The sequence below is a fragment of the Sapajus apella genome, unplaced genomic scaffold (genome assembly GCF_009761245.1).
Source record: "Sapajus apella isolate SASKATOON/1434 unplaced genomic scaffold, GSC_monkey_1.0 scaffold39, whole genome shotgun sequence".
In the NCBI taxonomy this organism is placed as follows: domain Eukaryota; kingdom Metazoa; phylum Chordata; class Mammalia; order Primates; family Cebidae; genus Sapajus; species Sapajus apella.
Genome location: NW_022436979.1, coordinates 8,158,776 through 8,184,217, shown reverse-complemented (window position 1 = coordinate 8,184,217; position 25,442 = coordinate 8,158,776). Strand labels below are relative to the sequence as shown.

The 25,442-nt window shown below is 32.5% G+C and overlaps 1 protein-coding gene across 1 annotated transcript in view; it reads left to right on the top strand.

The window, feature by feature from the left end:
- The window catches only part of FBXO8 (F-box protein 8), a 47,727-nt gene extending 22,879 nt beyond the window's left edge, over positions 1-24,848 (top strand). Inside the window, exons 3-6 of the mRNA XM_032298681.1 lie at positions 1,325-1,451; positions 19,900-20,018; positions 21,913-22,109; positions 23,919-24,848. Coding sequence (XP_032154572.1) covers positions 1,325-1,451; positions 19,900-20,018; positions 21,913-22,109; positions 23,919-24,106 — 631 coding nt within the window. The 3' untranslated portion in view covers positions 24,107-24,848. The remainder of the gene's footprint in view (positions 1-1,324; positions 1,452-19,899; positions 20,019-21,912; positions 22,110-23,918) is intronic.
- Positions 24,849-25,442: the final 594 nt, after the last annotated feature.

Here is a 25,442-nt window from a genome sequence, read left to right as displayed (position 1 = left end):
TGAAAAAATATTGATAATATTCTAAACAATTTTTTATACTTACAGTTTTGAGTCAATGATTTTACTTGGTTGGTAAAAATAATACAGTAGTATAAATCAACTACTAAGAGGATAGTCTCATATTAACTCAGATATTTTATCCCCTTGTCCCCACAATTTTGATGTTATATGCTCAGTAACTTTCTCTTGTTGCCCTGCACTTTGTGTGCGTGTTTAAAAAAAAAAGGAAATTTGAGGCAAAAATTAATAATGAGGAAAGAAACAGTTTCATTTGTCTCAGCAAGTAGCAGGTGATTTTGAATATGCAACAAATCAGAAAATTTTGAGATAAAGACTCATTACAATTGTGTCAAAATAATTTCAGTATTCTCTGTCTCTAAAATAATGCATTTATATTTAAAGTTCTTTAGCAGATATCCAGAATTTTCAGGCATTATAATAAGATAAAACTTTGGCTTTCAAATAACCAGTAGATATTGCCTCTGGTAAAGAGTTAGAAACAACTATCCTAATCTGCAGTGCGTTTTGAGATATGAACTGTTAGTATTGGGTTTTATAGAATTTCTAAACAATAATGTGTCACTCTGATAGTAAAGAACCAGTGTTTTTAAAGCAGAATCTTAAAAACAGCTATATTTAACATCACAGCTTGATGAATATAGTGAAGTTGTAGCATAACAAACACTTTCTATATTTAATTTGTCTGTTGTAACATGTGTATTGTTTGAAAAACAAAACTTGTTTCCCTGCCCTGCAATCTTTTCCTCTCGTTTAGTTTTATTTCACAATGGTGCACATAGTACTTAATAAATCCTATTTAGATTCTTGGTTAATATTGCAAGCTCTGGATTAAGACTCATTGGGTTGAAATCCTGCATCTGTACATATTAGTCATATGATCTTGGGCAACTGTTTTGTCTCCGTGTTTCTTATCTATACCACCAACATCATAGGATTGTTGTGAAGATTAGGCAAGCTAACACAATTAAAATACTTAAAATAGGGTCTGACATCTAGTAAGTACTCAGTAAATATTAGCTATTATTACTATTACGAACAGTTTATATTTAACTTCAGATAGTACTGATGAATATTATTAATCTTTGTTACTCACATGTATTAGATGCTGTCAAAATTGCTAAATTTAAGGCATCTATCATACTCTAGTAAACAAATAGAAAACAAGTACAAACTTAAAAATTTTAAACTTTAGAGCTATAAAATTCAATTTTACATTATTTCATGTTACTATTTTTTCATGTATATGCATATTTAGGAAATTAAACATAGTAATATTTTCTTGTCTCATTTTCTGATTTTACAGGTTGTGCAAATCCACTTGGGGTCACTGTTCTATATACAATAAGAACCCACCTTTAGGATTTTCTTTTAGAAAATTGTATATGCAGCTGGATGAAGGCAGCCTCACCTTTAATGCCAACCCAGATGAGGTTAGTGAAGAACTTGAATATTTGTATACAGTGAACTTTATTACTATCTTGCTGCAGCTTTCCAATATGATAAACTAGCAGGGAAAATAACAAGTCATTGAACATGCTTTTTTAATCACTGAGAAAACCAGTATTTTAAATTATTGCTATGTGACATAGTCATTTTTCTTCACCTTACCATGTCACGTTCTAGCCTTTCTACCTGCTCACTTTGTATAGCAGCATCCATGATATATGTTCGGCCCTCTACTGACCTGATTACAGTATTAGTACATTATAAGTAGAGACCACAAAAATTTGATAATAAGAACAGAGTGTGTTCATCAGGTTTTATCTGTAGCAGTTTTTTCTGTTTATTGTTTTTCCTTAGTAGTGATGTTACTTTTATCAGAGGTAATCATTGAGGATGTTGTTCTAGTTTCTGACAAATCAAAACAATGTCTTCAAATAATGCCTTTAACAATATAATTCCATGTTGACATAGGAACTATTTATAGGTTCTGTTATAAAATTAAATAATTTTGTATTAATTATTTAATTATTTCTTAACATGTAATAATGATCAAAACGTGAAAACAACTTTTTCACTGATTTTTTTTTTCTCTATTCTTATTTTACTATGTCCTGGAAAAATTCAGATTTTCAGAAATGTTTAAATATTTACAGATTTATTCTTAGAAATCTAAGTGAAAATTATACAGCACTCAGAACTACTACTTTTGGGTGCATTATTTTTTCATAGAAAAATTTAATCAGCAGTATTATTTTAATTTACCTAATTTTCAAAATCAACTCTCTTTTCATTTGTTGGTGCGATTTTAAGGACAGTTTAAATCATGTAGTCAAATATTTTCTAAAGTTACCTTAACTTCTGTGACAATTAGGGAAATGTTTCTCCTATGTAAAATATTTGAGTCTTAAACAAAAATACCAATTTTATAAGTATGCATATCTTAATACCAATGATATCGTTTTTTAATCAATTGATTTCTGCTTATTATATATGGTTTATTTTTTGTTAAATTTTTATGGTACCTAAATTTAAAATAAAATACCATTGCAGAGGTTTACTGTTGTCCTTCTTATCAGTTGTATATCAGAAATATAACAAAGTATATTGTAAAGCCAGGTATAATATTTAAATTCAGGTGTTTCTTTTCTTTCATCACTATTTAAAGAGGTGTTACTGTCAATGAATAGCAAACTGATACCTTAATGAAATTAGAATGATTTCTACGAAGTTCAAATTACTCATTTACCAATATAATATTGCTTTTTAGAATCTAATCATCATTCTCAGAAAGGCAAATAAATGGATAAACTATTTACCATAAATTTAAATGTCATTGTCCCTTTATCACACATTTTTTCTTATGCCTTTTATTATAAAATATACTTGTTTTCACCTGTTTTTGGTCAAGTCCCAGTTATCTTCCATGTAAACATATGGCAACATAAGAATGTGATTTTTTTGATCTTGTACTGTGGCATACCTGCTTTTACAAGACATTCTGTTGCACATACATATTCAAATAATGGCATACTTTTAGAGACTATTATTCTTAATTCTTTATTTAGACTTAAACATTATTTGTTGCTAATTAAAACAGTTCATATGATGATTATTTTGCAGGCCAGGTCTGATGGCTCACGCCTATAATCCTAGCACTCTAGGAGGCTAGGGTGGGCAGATCACTTGAGCCTAAGAGCTTGAGACCAGCCTGAGCAATATAGAGAGGTCCTGTCACCACAAAAAAAAAAAAAAAAAAAAAAAAAATAGGCATTGTGGTGCATGCCTGTGGTCCCAGCTACTAGGGAGGCTGAGGTAGGAGGATCACTTGAGCCCCAGCGGTCAAGTGTGCAGTAAGCTATGAGATAGGCCCTGTCTCAGTGATGATAATCATAATAAAGATATGTAGCCCCAGAGGTCAAGAGTGCAGTAAGCTGTGAGAGTGAGACCTGTCTCAATGACCACGATCATAATAAAGGTATATATATTGCATCAGCCTTTTGAGGTAATTGAATGATGGTTGCTGGAGTAAAACTGAGGCAGAATGGTACAGTGTTTTAGTGTACAGTACATAAGAATCAGGAGAGGCAGCTGTTGTCAGCCCCAGTCTTACGCCCATTTAATCAAGGCGTGCTGGCTCCTGTCATAAATTATTCTGCTGTTGAGTAAAAACTATCATCTTCAATTCATATCACTTTTAAATGTTACATTCTAAGGGAAATGTAACTAACCTGGTAAGTACTAAGTTGTAGATTGTTACAAAATCAGAAAAGTTGGATGTAACTGCTGATACTGATTGTGGTAAGTAGTCATTCCTTGCTAAAAGAATGCCAATTTTTAAACAAATTATAAAGCAATCATTTTTACACAAAGATGAAAATATACATGGGTCCTCATATACTAATATATGTATAGGTTTAAATATCTAATTTGGAAAAGCTAAATGTAAAAATAGGTTTTCATCTTTGCAGCTACGAATATCAGACTATACGGGTTCTTGTTAGTACCTCCTCTAGAGTGTTTGGAGAGGGGGCAGAGAAAAGAGCTATAATTCAAGTTCTTTTTATATCTGACATAATTTTTTTAAAATTACAAACCAAATGTTTGTTAAGAGAGAGGATTCAAGTTATTAATTAAAATAAGATGTTTACATCTTCAGGTTTTACTTATCTATCCTACCTTCCATTGTTATTGAGAGTTGGCTGTATTTTTTTTTTTTTCTTTTCACTCCCTGGCCTGATTTAAAGATACTCTGGAACACTCCAGAAGCACTGAATTTACCTTTCTAAAAGGGCCATATAATACTGTCAAGAGGCATAGAGCTGAGCCACTCAACATATCTCGTGGTTCCAAAATTCTGATTCTATGCTTTTATGAACATGTAATTTAGTAGATGTTACCTAATAGCAAAAGAGAATGCTGTGTTTACCAGAATACACTTAGGAAATATTTAGGGGAAAAAAGGACATTGCTATATACTTAATAGGTTCAGAGAAATGAGGGGAAGGTATTTCAATGACTATATTCTGTATTTCTTTCATTGACTAACATAAATAATGTAAACTTGGCTAATTGTTTACCAAGTCACGTCTTCAAAATTGAAATCATGTAGGTGAAAGAGCTATTCTAATAAATGTTCTTATATAGCACTTATCTGTATGAGTCATACTTTAGCCAGACTTTAAAATGACTCTTGCCACATTTTTTGAGTGCTCAAAATTAGGTGGTACTTTTTGGAGATTGTATTTTGTTTTCCTTTTCCCCACTTAGGCACTGTCATCAGACATATTTTGGGTTCATTTAACTCTGAGCAGTAAATTATTTTTGATGATATGTTTAAATATGTGATGTTTATTGCAAGTACCTGAGATAAGATGTATATAATTGCCTAGTATTGTAAAAAGTCTACTTTTCCATAATTTCCAGTATTGTACTTAACATTTTTCATAGCAAGCATCATTAAAATATTATAAAAATAAGAATACTTACAGCCACAGGGAACAAGATTCTCCAAAGGACACCGTTCATGTCATGGATATGGGTAACCAAACTCCACAGCAGCTGCTGGCAGTGGCTCATGGGGTGGGGGAGAACATCTGCACAGTTTGTGGTACGATAATCTAGCACGCTGTTGTACTATGCATGACGTTGTGATCTCAGCTGTATGTAACGTCTTGATCTTGTGCATGAGCTTGTGTACTTTGTGGCAGGTGTCCACATTCTAGTAAAGGAATGTGCTGAAAACCATCTATTTACGTTAAGTTGTATTTCCCCTGCATGTACAAGTTGTGTGTCAATTTTATTCCACTTGCTGAATATAATAAAGTAATTTTATTTAATAACCAGTAAACTATATTACTCATACTCCAATGTATATTAAAACATTTTCTTGATATAGTTATTTTTAAATTTAGAATCTGAAAAATTGGTCATGAACTGGTTTAACGTTAATATAAGCTTATTTTTGTTTGTGTAAATGTGTTTTTGAACAGTTTTTTGTTTTAAATATCCTCATTGGGGTCAGATAACAAAAGTTTTTTATTTAATGACTGAGCATATTTTTTTGTTGTTCATACAGAAATATCCACATACATGTAATTTTATGCATTTTACTAAATTGACCTTGAATATATTATAAAAATATTGTAAGTTTAACCTATCCACATGTTTTAGATAAAAATGAACATGCAACTTATTTTCAAGATAACATATTACTTTTGTTATTGGACCAGCTAAAGTATGAACAGGAAATTTGTAGTTCTCCATTATAGAAACCATTTCAGGGATATATATTCAGTTTTTATGAATGGTATCTCAGACATATGTTAATAACTTTTTGCTCCAATATGCAACAACAAAATGGTCATTACCTTTACTTCATAGCATAGCAATAGTGGCGAAAAATAACTTTTAACTTTTATTCCTAGGGAATGAAATCCTTCGTGGGCATTATTAGAATGTACAATAAGCATTTCCCAAATGCATTCTTTGGGAATACACAGTTAAATAGGAATTCTTAAGTCTGATTTAAACATGATAGATTGTGATTAGTTGGCTTATTTACAGATTAACTTTTACTTTGATGCACGTTGTGACTACCTAACAGGGGAGATGTTGTATACAATATATATCCAATTTTGTTTGACTTGGTGTTCTTTTTTAGGGAGCAGAAGGTAAAAGCATTCCAGGGTATACACTTTGAGATAAGCTATTATACATTATCCGTAATCTTACTGTGTATAAATAAATATTTTAGAATGGTTGAAATACCCTGTTGTTCACCACAATTATCTGATGTAATCTTCTCTCATCAAAATCTATGGGTCTATTATTGTTTTCTTTCCTTTGGTCTGATAGTACTTACTACAAAACAAACAAACAGAAAAACCCTGAAAGTTGAACCGAGTCTTGACAGACTGAGAGATTTTTCCATATTATATTTTGATTACCATCTGATTTGGAAAGGGAAGTGTTACTTTGGGCAATAGGGGTAAGACAATAAACGTGTAAGCAATATTGAATTCAAGTAACTGCCTGTACACATTGATATAAGTATCTGTGTCAAATAATTTGTAACTAACGTACCATTTATTATTATTTCCTTGATATCTCATTCTCTGCACTAACTCTTAAATCTTAGTACCTCCTGCAATACAGAGGTTTTGCTAATGAAGGCTGACAGGCCACTAAGATAGTTTTTAATTTGGAGAATGTACTACCTTTTGAGTTTTACCCTTAGTTCTATACGTCTAGAAATTTGACTTTATCTTTCTACTGAAAGTGAATGTCAGGAATAAACTTACAGGTAGTAGAATGTTAGCCACATTGACAGTAAGACACACATACTTCAAACAATGCCGGATAGTATAAAGAAAGAGAAAAGTAAACTCAAAATTCTAATTCTTGGCTGTGATATAAACTAAGATCTAGCTAGGAAAAATTGAGTCCTCAGCACTCTTCATAATGCTACTCAGCTCAGCATGTTCCACATTTTATGATTGGCTTCTTTCAGTACCCACTTCTCCCTGTATGCATCAGCTAAGATGTTTTTGGCTGCAAGGAACAGAAAACCTAAACTGTGACTTAAACCCTTTACATTTGTTTACTTCTAAAGAGTCCTGGAGGCAGGTCCCGGTTATTTTAGTGAGATGATGATCTCATGATAGACCCATGGTGTGTTGACTTTCATTCTCCCTTGATAGCAAGATGCCTACCGCAGCTCAAAATACCACTACCCTTATGACAGTGCTCCCAGTGCAAAGAAAGAGAAGCAGAAAAAGTTTTCTCCTCATATTCCTTATACTTATTAGGGAGAAAAATATTTTTCAGAAGCCATCAATGTGCTTCTACTCATTTCTTACAGAATATAACTGAATCACACAAACACCCCTAGAGCACTGGAGAATAGAATAGAAAGCTTACATGATTGGCTTAGACTTGTAATTTAACAATTTCAGCTAAGATGCTAGAAAAAATGAAAAAAGGGAAATGGCATTTGTTAAGGCATCCAAACATCTGTAACACTATTTTAACTAGTGATCCACTTAAAAAATGTGTGATTCAGCCTTCCTTATTTCTGGTATCTTCTGGGTTAAAGGCCTTAGTATCTAAAGGAGGAACATTGGCACCAGTGGCACAACAATTTGAATTGGTAGCTGACCCTACCTTCTTGCCATTTTAAGTCTTCCTGCTGCTAAGCAAACACATCAAATTGTTAAAAAGGAAGAGCAGGAATATGAAGGGAGGTAGTTAAGCTGTGGTTGAAGTGGTCAAGCCTAATAACCAGAGGGAAATAATACTATCCAATGTGGCAAAAGAAAAGGATATAGGTGGAACTCAAGAGGTCTCTTGGGGTTCTTTCTAATGCTACTATATCCTATGGTAAAAGTAATTTTTTAAAAATCACATTGGGCCTATATAGGCAAGGCTTATAACCCACCATTTAGACTTCTCACAAGGGAAGGCACCTCAACCAGTTGTGTGGCTGGCTGCATTCCTAGGCTCCAGATTTGAATATTGATTATTCCAAACTCCATTCCCTTTGGCTTTTGTGGCATCTGTGTAATATACCTCTGACTCATGAGGTTGGAAAAGGTGTATGTAGAGAAAGACTTTTTTTTTTTTTTGGTTTTTTATTTTGATTTTTTTCTTGAGACAGAGTCTCACTATGTTGCCCATCCTAGAGTGCAGTGGCACGATCTCAGCTCACTGCAGTCTCCACCACCCGGGTTCAGATGATTCTTGTGCCTCAACCTCTGAAGTAGCTGAGATTACAGATGCACACCACCACACCTGGCTAATCTTTTTTTTTAGTAGAGACAGGGTTTCACCATGTTGCCCGGGCTAGTCTGAAACTCCTGGCCTCAAGTGACCCGCCTGCCTCAGCCTCCCAAAGTGCTGGGATAACAGGCATGAATCATCATACCTAGCCTGTTTTTTAGGTTTTAAAAAAACAAAATGAAGTAGTATTGTATGTGCATGCTCACATGCACAAGCACAGGCGTCATGTACACCTCTAGGCACTGGTATGTGAGAATACAATGACAAGACCATGTGCAGCCGTCTGGTAGCCATGAGGGTTATTAGTTACCCTACCAAGAAGAGCAGACTGGAAAGAAAGAATTGGATCTGTGATGCTGTTTGTGAGTCTAACAACCTGGAGCCATATTTGTTTGGAACTTCTTGTTATGCAAAGTCATATTATTTTTTAAGTAAATATATCCCCCTTTTTTTTGAACTGCATCTCCTGTTATTATAACCAAAAACATCCAGATATATTATTGCTATTATTATTATCCAGACTCTTAGGAGTTTGAGATGTAATCCTCAATGCAAATTTTTAAAAATAAACATTGCTAGTTGGGTACAGTGGCTCATACCTGTAATCCCAGCATTTTGGGAGACCAAGACGGGTGGATCGCTTGAGCCCAGGAGTTTTAGACCAGCCTGGGCAACATGGTAAAACCCGGTCTCTACAAAAAGTACAGAAATTAGCCAGGTATGGTAGCATGTGTCTGGAGTCCCAGCTACTTAGAAGACTGAGGTGGGAGAATCACTTGAGTTCAGGAAGTTGAGGCTTCAGTGAGCCATGATCATGCCATTGCACTCCAGCCTGGTTGACAAAGCAAGATTCTGTTTCATAAACAAACAGACATTGCTAACTATCAGTAGCAGGTCAATTTATCTCCAAATTTGCTGAAGGGAAATTAATCAGGGCAAAAGAAGGTAGGTGACAGTGAGAGGAGTCCCTCACCAAATATGGCTTAACTAGCTAACCCATCTGTAAGAATTTTTCCCCTACAGGAGCTAAAATTCTGGGGTTCATGGCAAGCTCCTTCCCCTTGATCAGCATTAGAGTCAAAGTGAAAAATTATGTCTCTGAGACACTAAATACCCTACCCTCCTCCTCTGCCTAGATAAGCTAATACCTTCAAGCGACTAGTTACAATTAGTCAAATGGTGCTGAACTGGAGATCATTTTCTTTTTTTGAGAGTAATGTGGTATGTGTGGATATGTATGTGTTTATGTGTGTATCTATCCATCCAGTTCTTTTTAATCTGATCCATCAGATGATTTTATGGTTAAGAGGGCAACTTTACCCTTTATCTTTTATGACAACTTTAGTTTACACCTTGCCCTCACCATACTCTATCCAAGCCACCCTTCTTGTCCCTTGTCTTCCAGTGGTTTAGAATTAATTCCCAGAGGAGGTTTGTGGACTCGGAATAAATCTTTCAGAAACTTCAAAGAAAGACAAATTTCCCAGGCCCTCTTTTAATCTTTATCTAGTTGAAAAAGAGATTCAGGCCTTAAAGTATTCCATAGTTTATTCATCAATCAAACCACCTGACGTATTTTGCTCTTGTTTTCTTCAGTGTGCTACATGAGCTACTAATTTGCTATGTTATTGAGTGTGAATTGTCTAGGGTAAAAGCTGAAATTAGTGGATAATGTCTTGATCTTAGGACACATTTTTAAATTTCTAATATTAAAATATGATATGCTAAAATAAACAATTTTTTATTTTAATTTTACTTTTGTTAGCAATTTAAATAAATGTAACTAGAGACTTTGCAGTGGTACATTGAGTATTTTAAGTACATTTCAAAGAAATATGTTTGCTTTTTATTTCCTTATCAATCACTACCTGACCCCCTTGATACCACCCAAATATTTTTCCTTATCCAATGGGAATCACAGTTTAGTGAAACTTGGTATCACTTTCTAGATTTAAGTTCTCAGCTCTAATGTCCAGGGTGTTTGCCTCTCCTACATGTCTTTCATGGATTTAGTAGTTGTTGTTACTAGCAGATGTTACTTCAAAATATGAGTTTTTTTATCGGAAATCCAAAGGATAATATTTCCTCAATTCTTGAATGTCATCAATTGTAAGACATCAATCAACTTACTTACAGTTTTTGAAATATGGGAGTATGAAGGAAACACTACCTTAAGAGCATTTTTTAAACCAGCTAACTGTAGTGTACATTTATCCATTAAACTATATAACATTTTCTGCTTTTATGTCATAAAGTTTTTAAAGAGATGCCTTCTTTATAACAAAATTCCTAAGATTTCTGTAAATCTTTTTTGGTCATTAGCAGTTAAATGTAGCATCAAAGTGATATGCTACTTTTGATTATTTGGATTGTGACTCTGACTTTTGAGAATTCATAACTTGAAGTATTTCAAAGTACACTGGGGTTTTATCTACCTTACATATTTGATCCAACTTATAGATTTTTTGGAAGGGTGTTGTTTTTATATTTTTCCTCTGGTTGAATTATATAATCCTCAAAAGTGTACAGCATCTCTTGAAAGCCAGCTGGAAGCTTTGTACACGTAGATTCAAATATTCATTCAATGAATATTTATTAAGAGTCTCTACCACTTATAATTTATGTGATATTGACTCTGAGCAAGTTATTTAACCTCTGTGCTTCAGTTTCCCCTTCTGTAAAATGGGGACAATAATAGTACTTACAACATAGTGTTCTTGTGAAGATTAAATGAAATAAGACATGTTAAACATGCTTGTAAGTGTTCACCCAACTGTAACTGTATATTTATACTAAAGGTGCAACTACAACAACTTAAAATACTAAAAACAAGGTGCTGTTCTAGGCCTCGGGATTCTTCCTCCTCTGGAACTTTTAGATTCTAGTAGATAATTATATGGCACCTGACTAATGGTCCTTCATGATGTATGTACTGATCACCTCGATTTCTCCTAGCTTTAAATGATACCCTTTGTCTTTTAATTATAATTTCAGACATGTATATGTCATCTTTTGCATATACAGTAACGGTTTGTTTCAGTGATGCTGCCGAGTTTAATCTTTTTGACATTTAAGCAGTAATTAGGGGTCCAGAGTTACGTTAAAATTAAACTATGTATCTTGGCTGCAATGTTGGCAGGATGAACAGATACTTACATCATGATTAGGTGTATACATGTGCTGGCAGTGAAACTATCATGGAAGTCCCAACTTGCTTCTGTGCTTGTCTGTTAGTAAGACCTTTTTTTTAAAATGTTGTTTACTTTAAGGCTGTTTCAGAGCTGTTAAAATATATTTATAAATGTACATATTAAAATCTAGTAATATGATGAAACTAGTATTTATGAGTTAGTCATTTAAATAGTTGTATATATGCATATTGCAAATCCAGTATTTGTATGTGATTTTTATAAAGCAAGAATTCTACATTAGCTAACATCATTGTTAAATGTGTCACTTTCTCATTAGTTTCAGTTATTAATCATAACCTAATAGAGTTTTATCTCCATATTTTGATTAGAATGCTTTCTTTTTCTGATATAGAGACAGGTTAGATATAGAGGGGGCTTTTCCAAGAAACTTGACTCAGCTACCAGCAACTTTTTCGATAATAATTATAATAATGATTGTTATGCTTAATTGATAGTAGCAATTTATCATTTAGGAATACTTTCTTATGTTGATTCATCCAAGTAACAAATGTGATTCTTTTGGGGGCTATTAGAATTCACAAATGTGGTTCTTTTTCTGCTTGAGGCTATTAGAACTAATTAATAGGGACTTTTGATTATTTAAAACTTTAGATAATTAGGTTCATGTTATTTTGTTTGTCATTGCTTTTTCTCTCTTGAAAAATAAGCAGAAAGATCTGTCCTATACCTTCTCTCTGTTTTCTCTGGACTCCATTGGAGGGAATTTTTATTTTTATTTGGATTTTCCTTAAACTATCCGTCTTTTATGTGAGATTTTCTGTTGATATATTTTAACTACAAATAATTTCAGGTGTCTGTGCCTCTGTCTTTAGCAATTCCTCAGCATCCTGCCCTTTAATATGTTGAAAAGTCTTCCATAAATTGTTCTAGCTGAAATCTTTGCCAATTCAAAGTGTTTATACATAAACTGGATTCATATTATATGAAAGGTAAATGTAAAATCAAAACTGAATAATATGACTTTTCATTATCCTCTAGACAAAATATGATATTATGTTTCATAACTATCAGAGAGAACTGGCTACAGGATACTGGCACTGTCACTTCACAACTGTTAATTCTCCCACTTCACTGTGGACAGTGTGTGCTCTCTGTTCTTCCTCTGGAAGAGAGGAGATTTAAATCTGCTATTCAGGCTTAAAACTAACATGAAAATTATCTTTGCATTTATTTCTCAATTTTCATTACCCCCTTTCCTCTTCGTTCTGTGTAGCACAGAACCTTCCAGTGAATAGCCCAGTTATGGGTTCCCCAGTGAGAGGAAAACTTAGTACTCATAATCTTTCTATCTAGCACAACTTTTAAAATCTGGGCATAGTTTTTATACTTTAGTCTTTGAATCTAGTGACTGTGTTAGGAATAACTATTGTAATATTTATAGGCAACTTAATGATAAAAGCAGTGTGTGACATTTCTGTTATGTATGTGCTCAAGGTCAGCGTTAAACATAGAAGGACATGGAAAATTACGGAAGGCAGAAAACATTACAAAATTTAGTGGGTAGAATGAAATGAAATGACAGGATAAAAACATGGACACCTAATCTTAAACTTACTAATTAAGAAATCTTTTGCACGTATTTTACTGGAGCTAAAAAGCAAGGTGTTGATTTTTTATTTGCAAAATAAATATATCCTCAGATAAATTATTCTCAACTATTCACATTCATTGGGGCCCACCCTTCCTTAACTATAGAGCACATGTTCTCTGATTAAAGAGAAAGTGAAAACTTCTGGACTGATAAAAATTGATAGATTTTACATTTACCTTAGCAATTCTTGAAACACTGTAGAAAAGAAGAAATAGTATCAGAGCAGTCATCTTAGCCATTGCTGCTGCTATTTTCTCACAAAACAATGGGAATGTTCCCATTTGACCTGCAGATGTGCCCATTATTTTTTACTATTCATAACATATATTGTATCACTTAATTTTTTGCATTACCTTTAGTTTGTATATGTTACATTTCAGTTTAAATTTCACTGTGGTCAAATGTATACTTGAAAAATAATATATTCAGTTAATTTCATTGTGCTTAAAATGTATACTTGAAAAATATATTGGTTATCATATTGAAAGAAAAGTTAGAAATCTAGATTGAACTATTTGTTTAAGGGTTATTATTTTTTAAAGTCTTCAAAATGTTATTTTTTAAAAAAAAATTAAATGTAGTGTCCAGTTGGCTATTATATAATGGCCTGAGGACAGTTTTATTACCTGAAAAGTAGTCGCCATTGTACTAGATTTTACATTGTATACAAGGACAAAATTGAACAAAACTTCTTAAATCAAATTTTTTTCTAAATTTCTTTACTAAGTTGTTTTTTGTGAAAAAAATTAAGGGTTCTCCCTAGTATGTGTATGTGACAGTTTTATTAGTGACACCAATAAAACAAAACAAAACATTATGTAACTTATATTGATACCAACTGTTACACAATGTTTACGCCGGGTGTCTGTGCCAGTAGCCAGTACTTTCGGTACCAATAGTCAGCACTTTTTCATTTGGCTTTGCATGTCTAATTTTCTAGAATTCACTTTGCTCCCAAATGTATATTTACTGGTTCTGAACATTTGTATGGTAGATTTTGCTTAACCTTAACAAGAGATGGGTTGAATTCACATTAGGTTCACCTAGATTCACATTGCTGTTTGGCACTCCTTGAGTTTATTCCTAGTGAATTAATTCCCAGTCGTACCCTGCATCATCGTTGACAGAAATCTTCACCACTTTGCCCAGGGATCCAAATTAGCCCTCTCTTTTCCAATGATCCCCAGATAGCCCTCTCTAAGAAGGAAACCAACATGTTCTTTGTTTTCTGTTTTTTACTTTCTTAACTGTAGCTGTCTCTGAACCAGTACTACTGTGCTGTCCCCCGGCTAATCATTAAAACCCCAGCAGCATTTTCAGACCTTTCCCCTGCTATCTTTGCTGCCCCTGCAGCAAAATCCCCTGCACATGAGTCTTTTCCTGTCTCCATTAACTCTCTCTTTTTGTCTTCTAACATAAGTAGGTTGAAATTATCATGAAAAAAATTATTTTCTCTTTTTTTCCTTTAATTTTGCCATTTATTTTTTCTTCCTTTGTACTAATATATTTTTCAAGTGAGTGACCAATACTGGTTTTTTTTTTTTACCTTGAGCTCATTTCTTCGTTTTCTTCTTATATTTCAGCCTCTGCAACTGTGTGGAAAGAGAGCTCTTGAAAGTCACTTCTTCCTTTCCTCCCAGTCACCAAACTCAGTGCTCTCTTCCTATTTCAGTCTCCTTGAGCTATCTGAAAGAAAAAGAAAACTAGCTGTGTTCCTTTTGCTATGCACTTAGTCCGCTAAGATTTTTACTGATTAGGAAACTGAGGCTCAGGAAGATTGAGTCAATTGTTTGTGTTCGTGTCATCATTAAGTGGCAGAGCCATGATTTGGTCCTTCTAAAAATGATGCTCTTTCCATCATACTGTGTAATTGCTCTAGACACCCTTTTCTTTAACTCAAAGGCTTTTGGCCTCTGGAATGTTATTCTGTCCTTCTCTTCATTAACTACTCCCCTACTGATGCTTCTTATCCAAGATCCTGAACCTATATCTTCAACCCTCATTTTTAAAATATATCCTATTTCATTACCAACTGCGTACTATGCCTTTCTAGTTATATCTGTCACCAAAAATTGAACATTTCTGAAAGCTAACTCATCACTGTTTTCTTCAAATCAACACCCTCTATGACTTTATTTTTGACCTATCCAACGTTTTTCTGTCAGTCATTTCTGTCTTCATCTAAGCCAGAAACATCAACTGTCTTTCACTTTTCATTGTCGCTTGCTTGATAGCCAGCATATTTATCAAGTTATTTTCATATACGTAGCATATTTCTAGTGCTTTTTAACATGTTCAGACGTGGACGTATATAGCCTACTATCTATTTTTATTTCTTCAGTGGGTGCTCTGCTGAATATCCTACTATCTAATTTTTCTTTCATTATTTTTCTTTATGTTCCTGCCATATTCACATTGCAGCCCATTGCTTCATCAGGTTTAAAGCCTTCAGAGGCTTCCAGTTAGATTTAGGATAGAGAATAAACTTCTTACCCTAAAATTCAGCCCTATTTCTGTCACTGTCATAATCTGGTTGTAGACTTGATCTCACACCCAAAATATTTCCCCTTTCCTAAAAATAGTCCTTAAAAATTTTATATTACTTTTGCTTATATAATACAGTATTAACTGGAACATTCTTCTCCAGTGTTCCCCTCATTCAGAGCTGTCTAAAACCCTTACATTCCTTCAGTCTAATCTCTAACAGGAAACCTTATCCAAATGTCCTATCCCATAGTGATTTTTCCTTTCATTGAACTACTGAAACACTTTTTTAATCATAAGCATTCATTTAGGGTTTTTTCTACTGCCATATATTATTGATATACCTTGGCACATGTGTGTATTCTAGATGTTTATGTATGTGTCTCATTGCCACAGATAAACTTTAAATTTTCTTAGGACAAAACTACACTGCTCAGTGTCTATCACTGAGTAGCTTGCATATCACACCTTGTGTTTAACATATTTTAAAAATAAGATGTAGATAGTCAAAGATGACTGCCAAAAAAAAAATAATAAAAAGAAAAATAAGATGTAGATAATGTATTGTTTATTTCATGTTTTAAAAAGCATTTTATATGTAAATATGCACAGATATAAATTTATCTGTTTTACAAACTAGCCTATAGGCATCTAGGCATTCATCTTTCTGTCTAAAGGTAAAATGAATTGCATACTTTTGTTAAAAAATTAAATTACTAGGAAATTTATAATTAGTAGCATGACCATTATTTACCATTTGTTATTTTCCCAAGAAATATGTGGCTTAATATCTGTTTTCATAAGAGGAATTTTATTTACCCACTATATCCTTTAAAACTATGTGTTTAAATATATTTTGGCCAGTAGTTTCGTTTCACCTGACAAGAGCTTATCTCTATGCTTGGAGATAACTCTGAGGTGAATCATCATGGTTTTAGCCCATTATAGGACTGACACCATCATGATTCATCTCAGAGTTATCTGACAAAACTATCTTAGAATCCTCCCCACATGCAAAAAAAGGAACTACATTGTAACTGCAACAATTTCTAAAAGTTGAACAGAGTTGGAAATGGGAGTTAAAATGTATATACATTAAACATTTAAATTTAAGTAGTTCTAAGTTTGAAGCTTAATCTTATTTTGAAAATGTAAAAAAAAAAAAAATTGAAGCAAGCAAAGACAAATGATTGATCTTTTGAATAGCTCAGCTGAAGTTACAAGCATGCCCTTCCTTATGTGATACTAACCTGTCTGCCTATAATTGACATTCCCTGACTTTACTTCTGTATTCATCTAGGATAGGGATTTGTAACCTGCAGTCCTTAGATGGAAGGTAATTTCTGTTTTACAAAATGTTTATCTGCATTATTCTGGGAAGAAGTTCTATAACTTTCCTAGTACCCGAAAGGATCCATAGCCCCCCAAAAGAGCTTAGTATCTTTACTCCAACCACACATCTTTTCCTTTGTCCTTGTGACACAGACTTTTAGGTATCCTAAAGTCTTAATCTTTTCTTGTTTCCTAAGTATATCTTCTCTGGCCTAATACTCCTACATCCCTCAGCTCTTTCTTACATAACATGAATTCTGCACCCTCCAACAATCTCACCAGGCCTTGATTTCCTTTATCCAGGTAAGTCCTAATTTATCAATGTGCCTCATAAAATGTGGCACCCAAAATTGGACACTTTTATAGTCAATTATGTAGATGATGCTGAGCTACAATCTTTCTTTTTCAGAATACTACATATATATTAATATAGTCTAATGATTTCCTTTGCATGTGAGACACTGCACAGACATGCGTGCACATAAACACCACTCAGAGTTAGTCCTAACTAGTCACTGATATGCTATGTGGTCTAGGAGTTCTCTGTACCATTCTTCTAATTATTTTTAAAAATGCTTATACCACTTACTAAACAAATGTATAGTTATTCAACAGACCTCATGGTGTTTTATGTTTTATTTTTTTGTATTTAATTGTAGGTTGGTGCAAAAGTGATTGGGGTTTTTGGACATTACGTTTAATGGCAAAAACCGCAATCACTTTCGCACCTACCTGATATACAAAAAGATAAGAATTTGGATGACTTTCAGCTTGTTTATTTGAGACAGTTATAATCTGGTCTCATGTTTTTTTCTATTTGTTGTTCCTTTACCATTCAATTTGTAAGCACTTCGAAGGTAACCTTCCTCTCCAAAGGAATCCCAGGCCTGAAGCTGATGCCTCTTTTCCTCTTAAAACCAACAGAGTTGGCTTATTTCAAACTGTGTTCCCAATTTTCAGGATTGGATTTAAAATTCTTTGTGCTCTTGCCTACTCCTGTGTATTTGATTGATTTGGGAGAACTCATATTAGATAGAAGATTCTCAAAATGTGTTTTTCATAAAACAGAATATGGCTAACAGTGTATTTTTGTGATTTTTACATGAGGCAAATACCAATGTTAGTTTATAACTAAGTATCGCCAAATGATATTAAAGTGTCATAGATTATATACCTAGATAATTAGATATCATTAATGTATAATATTAGTAGGTTTATTTATTTTGCACAGGTTTTAAAAAGTAGCTTAGCATTAGTTCTACATCTCAGATACTGATTTAGGTATAAATAAAGAATCTGTTAAATAATACTTAATCGACACTTTTTAAATCTTTTCAATTAAAATTAAATACTGGAAATAATTCTGAAATATTGTTATGCGTTTACACTGAGGAATTTTGGAAACCTGATTTAACTTTTGCTAAGTAGATCAATTAAGTATACAGTCAACTCTCGATTATTCAAACTAATGGAGGAAAGGATAAAACAAGCATTAATGTTTCTCTAGTTGCTGCCCCCTCGGACAGTTGCTTAAAGCCTCATTCCAAAGAAATATTTTGGCTTTCCATCTTATCCTATTATATTTTCTAGCCCTTGTATTCAGGATTTAGTCTGAAATACAGGTTACAACTGAGTTGGCAAGAAAGTTTCATGTTAGCACATTCTGCTTTTCTTCATGTACATTTTTAAAATTAGTGCCTTAGCATTGCTGTTGTGTTATTAAAATTCACGTGGAAATTTGATAGAATTGCTAGTAGGATATTATGTTGGTGGCTCATAAAGGTAGTTTTATATAAAAAGTCTTATCTTTGAATTGCAACTCACAGATAATTATAACCTTTCAAAAGCATTACCTCATGGTACCAAATAACTTTAAAAAATTTTTAACATAAAAAATTTTATGAGAAAGTTTTTATCTTGAAAAGGTTTTTATAGAAATTCTTCCAACTTTTGAAATTCTTAATGTGTGTAATATTTCTGAGTACTATGTAAGTGTTTGTAAAGTGAAGAAATGCCAAAGGAATTTATGTGTGGAAACATTATGTTGTGTGTATATAATACGTCATTTTCTCTACCAATTAACAGCACATAGTGTGCTAGTATCCAGACATAAGTATTCATGGGAATGCATGTATCTGGATAACCACAAGTTGAAATAAACCCACCTGCCTTTTATTTCAATAACTGCACATTCAAATCCAGCTAAGACATTTATTTGAATGTGACCTCTGTATATGTGAGAGAATACTGTTTTCAGCATTTGAGTTTTTTTGTTGGTGTTTTGTTGTTGGTGGTTGAAATCTAAAGTAAATACAAATTGATGGATAATGCTTCTCTGGAAAACTTTGCATGCAGAGAAAAGGAAATTCAAAGATAAATCCTATGAAAAACATTGAATTGTTTTGTCTTATTATGTTTCCCCTCAGTGGGTATTGCAGCTAGGTTCTTGTAGAATGTAGCAATGTTTAAAGCCAAAGTACTGCAACCTGTAAATTGACTTGGAGTTCGGCCTTATTTAAGTTAAATAATTTAATATTTTTATTCCAGAATAAAATTGCTTGTCTTTCATTTGGAGTGTTTTTAATTGCTAGTCTTTCATTTGGAGTGTTTTTGAAGCTATTTCCTTGAAGGGCATACTACAATATATATATGAGCTTTAAGAAATCATGTTTTCTATTAGACAGCAGAAGTGTTTGTTACAAGGCTTGTTTTAACGTCTATTTTGTGGTTTCATCTGCAGCTTCCTTCCCCAAATTAGGCTATATTTCTGTATAGTTAGTTTTACCTGACATGAGCCTGAAAATTAAATAAGATTTCTCTAGCAGTCTTAACTTTGAATTTCCTGCTTTTCATTGCATGTAAACTATCAACCACAAATAATAGTTTCAGTTCAAGTTCTAGCTTGTATTTGCATGATAAAGCTACAAAAAGTCTCTTAATGCTGGAAAGAATTTATAGCTACTGTTCTGCTATTGCTTAAATGTTAAAATGTATAAATAAAGACAATTTTATTTATGTAGACTTGTCTTTATGCCTTAGGGAGTGAACTACTTTATGTCCAAGGGTATCCTAGATGATTCGCCAAAGGAAATAGCAAAGTTTATCTTCTGTACAAGAACTCTAAATTGGAAAAAACTGAGAATCTATCTTGATGAAAGGTAAAAATGAAAATTAACTTTTCATCTGAAATAAGTTAAATAATGCTTTTAAAGTTAAGTTTTACTTTAAAAACTGATACCACATAGTAATCATCTAATTGCAAAATTGAGTAAAGACAGGGAAAAGATTCCTATATCTCATGTATCATTTCTTTTATGAGCTTTAACTTGCTGATGAAGAAGTTGCCATTGTAAAAGTAAGAAAAAAATCCAACCCCAACGTCTTTGTAGTAGCAAATCAAAACAAAATATTTCTGAGGAATCCGCAACCCTGACTTTTTAAAATAAGTAGCCATAATCTAAGTGTTTATATTGGTAAAAGTTCTGAATTATGAAATTAACCATATAAAAACCTAGTGTAAAGACAAATTATAGCCATAAACCCCAAATCCTGGGGATATAAGTTTTATATATATATATATTTGCATGTAGATACTAATAGAAATGTCATGTTCAAATGTGAAAATTATGAAAATGTAACATGTAGCAGTGTTTTACACAGAGATGATGGTTAGTATACTGTTCTGATTCATTTGTACACTATTTTTGGTTATTAATGCACATAAAATATTGGGACAACATTTGGATGCAACATAACTCAACTACCATTTTTAAAATTATAGATATTATGCTAATCTAATGTATGGCTTCAAAATATGTTTACCTTCATTGTAATCATCAAATTTTTGTGTATCTCAGGATTTTTCAACAACAATCTGTAAATGTTCATTATATTATAGAAACTTCGCTAGAGTAGTAGTCCACGGATGATTAAGATGTTTTCCCTGACTTTGAGAAGTTCACAGTTCAGCATACTAGTCATTGAAAGATGTAAAAATGGCATCAAGTTTTTTGTGTTTAAGTGCCCAGTACCTAGGGATTCACAGGGCTTTTTTTCTTTTTCTTTCTTTTTTTTTTTTTTTTTTTTTTGTAAACAACCTTACCTTTTGTAAATATTTTAGGTTTTGTGGGTCATACAGTCTTTGTCACAGCTACTTATAACTCTGCCATTCTGCGGTGAAAGCAGGCATAGACAATACATAAACAAACTAGTGTGATTGTGTTCTAATAAGCTGTATTTACAAAAGCAGGCAACAGGCCAGCTTTGGCCTAGTAGCTGTAGTTCACCTATTCCTGTTATATGAAATTGGTTGAAGTTGAAGATTATGATTATATAATCATGGTTGAGTTCAATAAGAACTGTAACAAAATGTGACTCTATATTGGAATGCTAGTGATTTTTATAAAATCACTAAATGATATATACACACACAAATATTTATATCATAGTAGATAAGCTAAATGTTTATGAATAGGATTGTTGTTTCCATTAGATAGGATACTGTGAAGCCATTAAAAAAATATTAGGTGAATCTAAGTGTAAAGATTTAGAAAGCCGTCCACAATACACTATGTGAAAAAGCAAAAACAAATTCTAAAACAACACATAACATATATAGGCATTCTTAAAAGTCTGTATAAACAGTTATTACTCTGGAGATGTGAATTGGTGTAAGGGGAGACTGTCAATACTTTCATAATTTGAAAAATAAACAATTTTATTGCTATTTGGATTTAGCCAAAAAGAAACTTAAGAAGTTACTCATTTTAATACTACAAAATTCCTTTTTTCTTCATTTTAGAAGTAAAATTACTAGGTTTTACCTTGTTTTGTTTTGTGGTAAACTACTCATGAGATATTTCAAAGTTAACTGCTCAAATAATCATAGTTTTTTTTAATTTTAGGAATTATATATACTTTTATAGGATTAGCTAATCTAGTAATTAATAATAAGGTATTTTTATCCAAAAAAATGGCAATTTGTTGTTTTTTCTTATCACTTTTTAAATGAAGAAAAGTTAACTAAAACTGTGCCTTTTTTTCTTTCTATAGGAGAGATGTCTTGGATGACCTTGTAACATTGCATAATTTTAGAAATCAATTCTTGCCAAATGCACTGAGAGAATTTTTTCGTCATATCCATGCCCCTGAAGAGCGTGGAGAGTATCTTGAAACTCTTATAACAAAGTTCTCACATAGGTTCTGTGCTTGTAACCCTGATTTAATGCGAGAACTTGGCCTTAGTCCCGGTAAGAATATATATATTAATAGTGCATCACCCCCTGCCCACCTTTAGGTAAAAACAGAGACATATGAGACATTTGTCTCACTGTGGGGACAAATATTCTCAGTAATTACAAATACTTGGTTTACTGTTTGTAGCAATGACTGACTACATCATTTATGTGAGCTTAGAAAAAATTATTTGTGATAGCTATTTGTTTGCATGTGTGTGTGTATATATATATGTACATAGCTATGTATAGTCATTTATATTTTTTATATATCATACAAATTTATATATATAAATGTCTATGTATATAGAATATATACTACAAATTTATATATATATATATACACACACATATGTCTATATGTGTATATATGTCTATGCACATATACATATAGGCATATACATAGCAGTATATACATATACATAGCTATCGTGCATGTATGTATATGTGTATATGTATATACATAGAATTCTATAAAATACATACACATTTATCACATAGAATACTTATATATGAAATATGTATGTAATGTAAGCAGTCTTTTTCCTTCCAGATACTATGTACTGTGCTTTTCTTTGATTCTGCTTTCCATTAAAACTGTGTGTGTGTGTGTGTGTGTGTGCACGCAAAACAGCTATACATACACATATATACATGTACGTATATATTCACACACACATACTCTTTTTTTTTTCCTATTGCTTTGAGCAAAAACACATACACTGTTTTAAGAAAGTAGCTACATAAGTTCTTTAAGAAACTATTCTTGTTTGGGTATTAGATATTTTTACTAGTCCAATTGAAAACTTGAGAAATTATTTTTAAAGTTTTTAATAATCTGCATATTACATAGGTAGCACCATTTTTCACTAAAATTTGGTTTTAACACAACTGATTTTCATTGTTTGTGTGTACCTCTATCTATATGTATATGTTTGTATGCGTATCATATAGCCTGAATCTCCTACATATTTTTTCAACTGGTATAGCTTAACTTTTCATAGCAAAAATTTTATTGTGCTTATCTTATTAAACAGAGATTACAAAAATGTTCCTGTCATGTGAAATTTGTTGAGCATACTTTACAAGACATAATGTTCAAGTTGGCGTTCTTAAGACTGAAGGATTCCGAAATAGCACCGTAATAGTAGAACCATCATGATGTTAGTTACTATTTTAGTATTAAACGTCAGATATTACCCTAGGCATATATAAAATCTTGCTGCATGGTGTTCAGGTGTAGCAGTCTTTTTTCTAAATATTTACTTTTGAAGTTAATATGTAAATTCCACAGGCCTTTAAAACATGTATCTTAAATAAGAATATTAATCTTTTGAGTTATTACATTTCATTTTCTAGTACCCGGTTAATATGCTTTCTTGTCATTACAGATGCTTCCAAATTAAATTGGGTTTTTGTAAAAGCATTCTATATAAATTTTTTTTAGAGACGATAAATACTGACAGTATAAATATATTTTATGGATAGTAGAACAGAAATATCACATTTGAAAGCAAAGATGAAAAGAAAGCCAATTCTAAAATTTTTAAATCTAGAATGAATTTTTACTATAAACTTCTAAACTGTTCTAAAGTTCTTTTGAAATGAAAGAAATGCATGCTTAATTAGTATTAGATAGGATGATTTTGCTCAGGACTGAGTTTCCCAGGATGACAGGACTTTCAATGCTAGACTGGGAGGAGCCCAAACAAACTCGGATGGATTGGTCACTTTATGTTTATGAGCTAATTGCCTTAAATGATGCCCTTGGAATCATATTTTATAAACCAACTAATAATTTGAAGTGTTTCTTTTTCCTTCCAGATGCTGTCTATGTACTATGCTACTCTTTGATTCTACTTTCCATTGACCTCACTAGCCCTCATGTGAAGAATAAAATGTCAAAAAGAGAATTTATTCGAAATACCCGTCGCGCTGCTCAAAATATCAGTGAAGATTTTGTAGGGCACCTTTATGACAATATCTACCTTATTGGCCATGTGGCTGCATAAAAGCACAATTGCTAGGACTTCAAATTTTTACTTCAGACTCAAGCTACTCAAGGACTTAGCAGATATGGGGGTTACATCAGTGCTGGTCATTGTAGCCTGTGTATACAATCAAGCTTCAGTGTACAACCTTTTTTTCTTTTGTCATTTTCTATTTTGGTAATTTCTTTGGGGAACTAAATAATTTTGCAGAATTTTTCCTAATTTTGCTTATCATGTTTGCACAAAACAGAGCCATTGTCTAACACAGCTGTTAAAGAATGATAAACTGACATTATACTCTAAAAGATGGTGTATTTGTGCATTAGATTTGCCTGAAAAACTTTATCCATTTCAATTCTTTATACAAATACCATGTAATATGTACATATTTAACTAAAGAGATTTATAGTCATAATTATTTTATTTTAAAGATTTTAACTAAAGTTTTTCCTTTTCTCTCAAACTGAGTTCTGAAATTTATTTGATTCTGATCTGAAGTTATTGTCTTCATAAAAGTTGGATCTGACTAAAGATAGAAACCAATACCACCTTCCTTTTCCTTTAAACTTTGAAGAGTGTTGATTTATTACTATATTACTATGCAAAACTGGCACTTATTTTTATAATATAAATTTATAATTTGATTTTTTATTTTAAAAACTGGGTTAATCAAGTCTCAGTAAGTTCTTTAAACCATTTAGGATTTTTTAAAAGATCAAAATTTATGATTTACATTATAGGAATAAAATATTATTAGAATTCTTATAAATGTTTGCTTGCTTATATGTGATGTGATTATGCAAACTTTACTGTTTTTCTAATCTCGATGATCTCTGTGCAAAGTCCATTGAGAAGGAGATACTGTGAAGAACAGTGAACACTCTTTACTCATTGATTCAGTGAATATCTATCCAGGGCTTTACATGTATTTACACTGTGCCAAGTACTAGACATGGGCCCTGCTCTCACAGATGTTACATAACTGGATACTGAGAAGAAAAATTCTGCTTAATGGAGAGCAACTGTATGAAGTATATCTTAATTAACAATTATTTAATAGTTAAAATATACAGCATTAGAATGATAGAGAACAGTGTATTTATATGGTGAGTTAAAGTGACCTCTAAGTAAAAAGCATAACCTTAGGAGGGAGCTGAGGGAGATGGTGAATCCTGGCTTCCTTCCAGATCTGACCCTTAGTCAAAACTAGTTGTCGGTATTACAACTGGAATGTTGTACTACAGATTTTTCAAGGACAAGACATAAGATAATGAAATTTCAGATGTCTAAGGGACTTTTAGACTCATAGTAAATAATTTCTAAGACTCTGAAGCAGATATCCAAATCATTTTTAAAT